Here is a 214-nt window from a genome sequence, read left to right as displayed (position 1 = left end):
GCCCCTGCCCCAGCCACGGCAGCGCTGACAGAGGACACTGCGCACCCCAGCAGGCAGGCCGCCCCTCAGGAAGGGGTGCGCCATGAGACGGGACGCTACGCGACGCCACACACCTGGGTGTACTTCCGGAAGAAAACGCCCTGCACCTTGCCGAACACCTCATAGTCCACGGAGACCAGACCCTCGCCCTCCGCCATGGAGACGCCGCTCACCT

The 214-nt window shown here is 67.8% G+C and overlaps 1 protein-coding gene across 1 annotated transcript in view; it reads right to left on the bottom strand.

The window, feature by feature from the left end:
- Positions 1-200, bottom strand: part of ACYP1 (acylphosphatase 1, erythrocyte (common) type) — a 793-nt gene extending 593 nt beyond the window's left edge. Inside the window, exon 1 of the mRNA XM_010295007.1 lies at positions 114-200. Coding sequence (XP_010293309.1) covers positions 114-197 — 84 coding nt within the window. The 5' untranslated portion in view covers positions 198-200. The remainder of the gene's footprint in view (positions 1-113) is intronic.
- Between the last annotated feature and the right edge of the window lie 14 nt (positions 201-214).

The sequence above is a fragment of the Phaethon lepturus genome, unplaced genomic scaffold (assembly GCF_000687285.1).
Source record: "Phaethon lepturus isolate BGI_N335 unplaced genomic scaffold, ASM68728v1 scaffold43999, whole genome shotgun sequence".
In the NCBI taxonomy this organism is placed as follows: domain Eukaryota; kingdom Metazoa; phylum Chordata; class Aves; order Phaethontiformes; family Phaethontidae; genus Phaethon; species Phaethon lepturus.
Note: the sequence above shows the minus strand (reverse complement) of the source record. Positions and strands in the feature narration are given on the sequence as shown.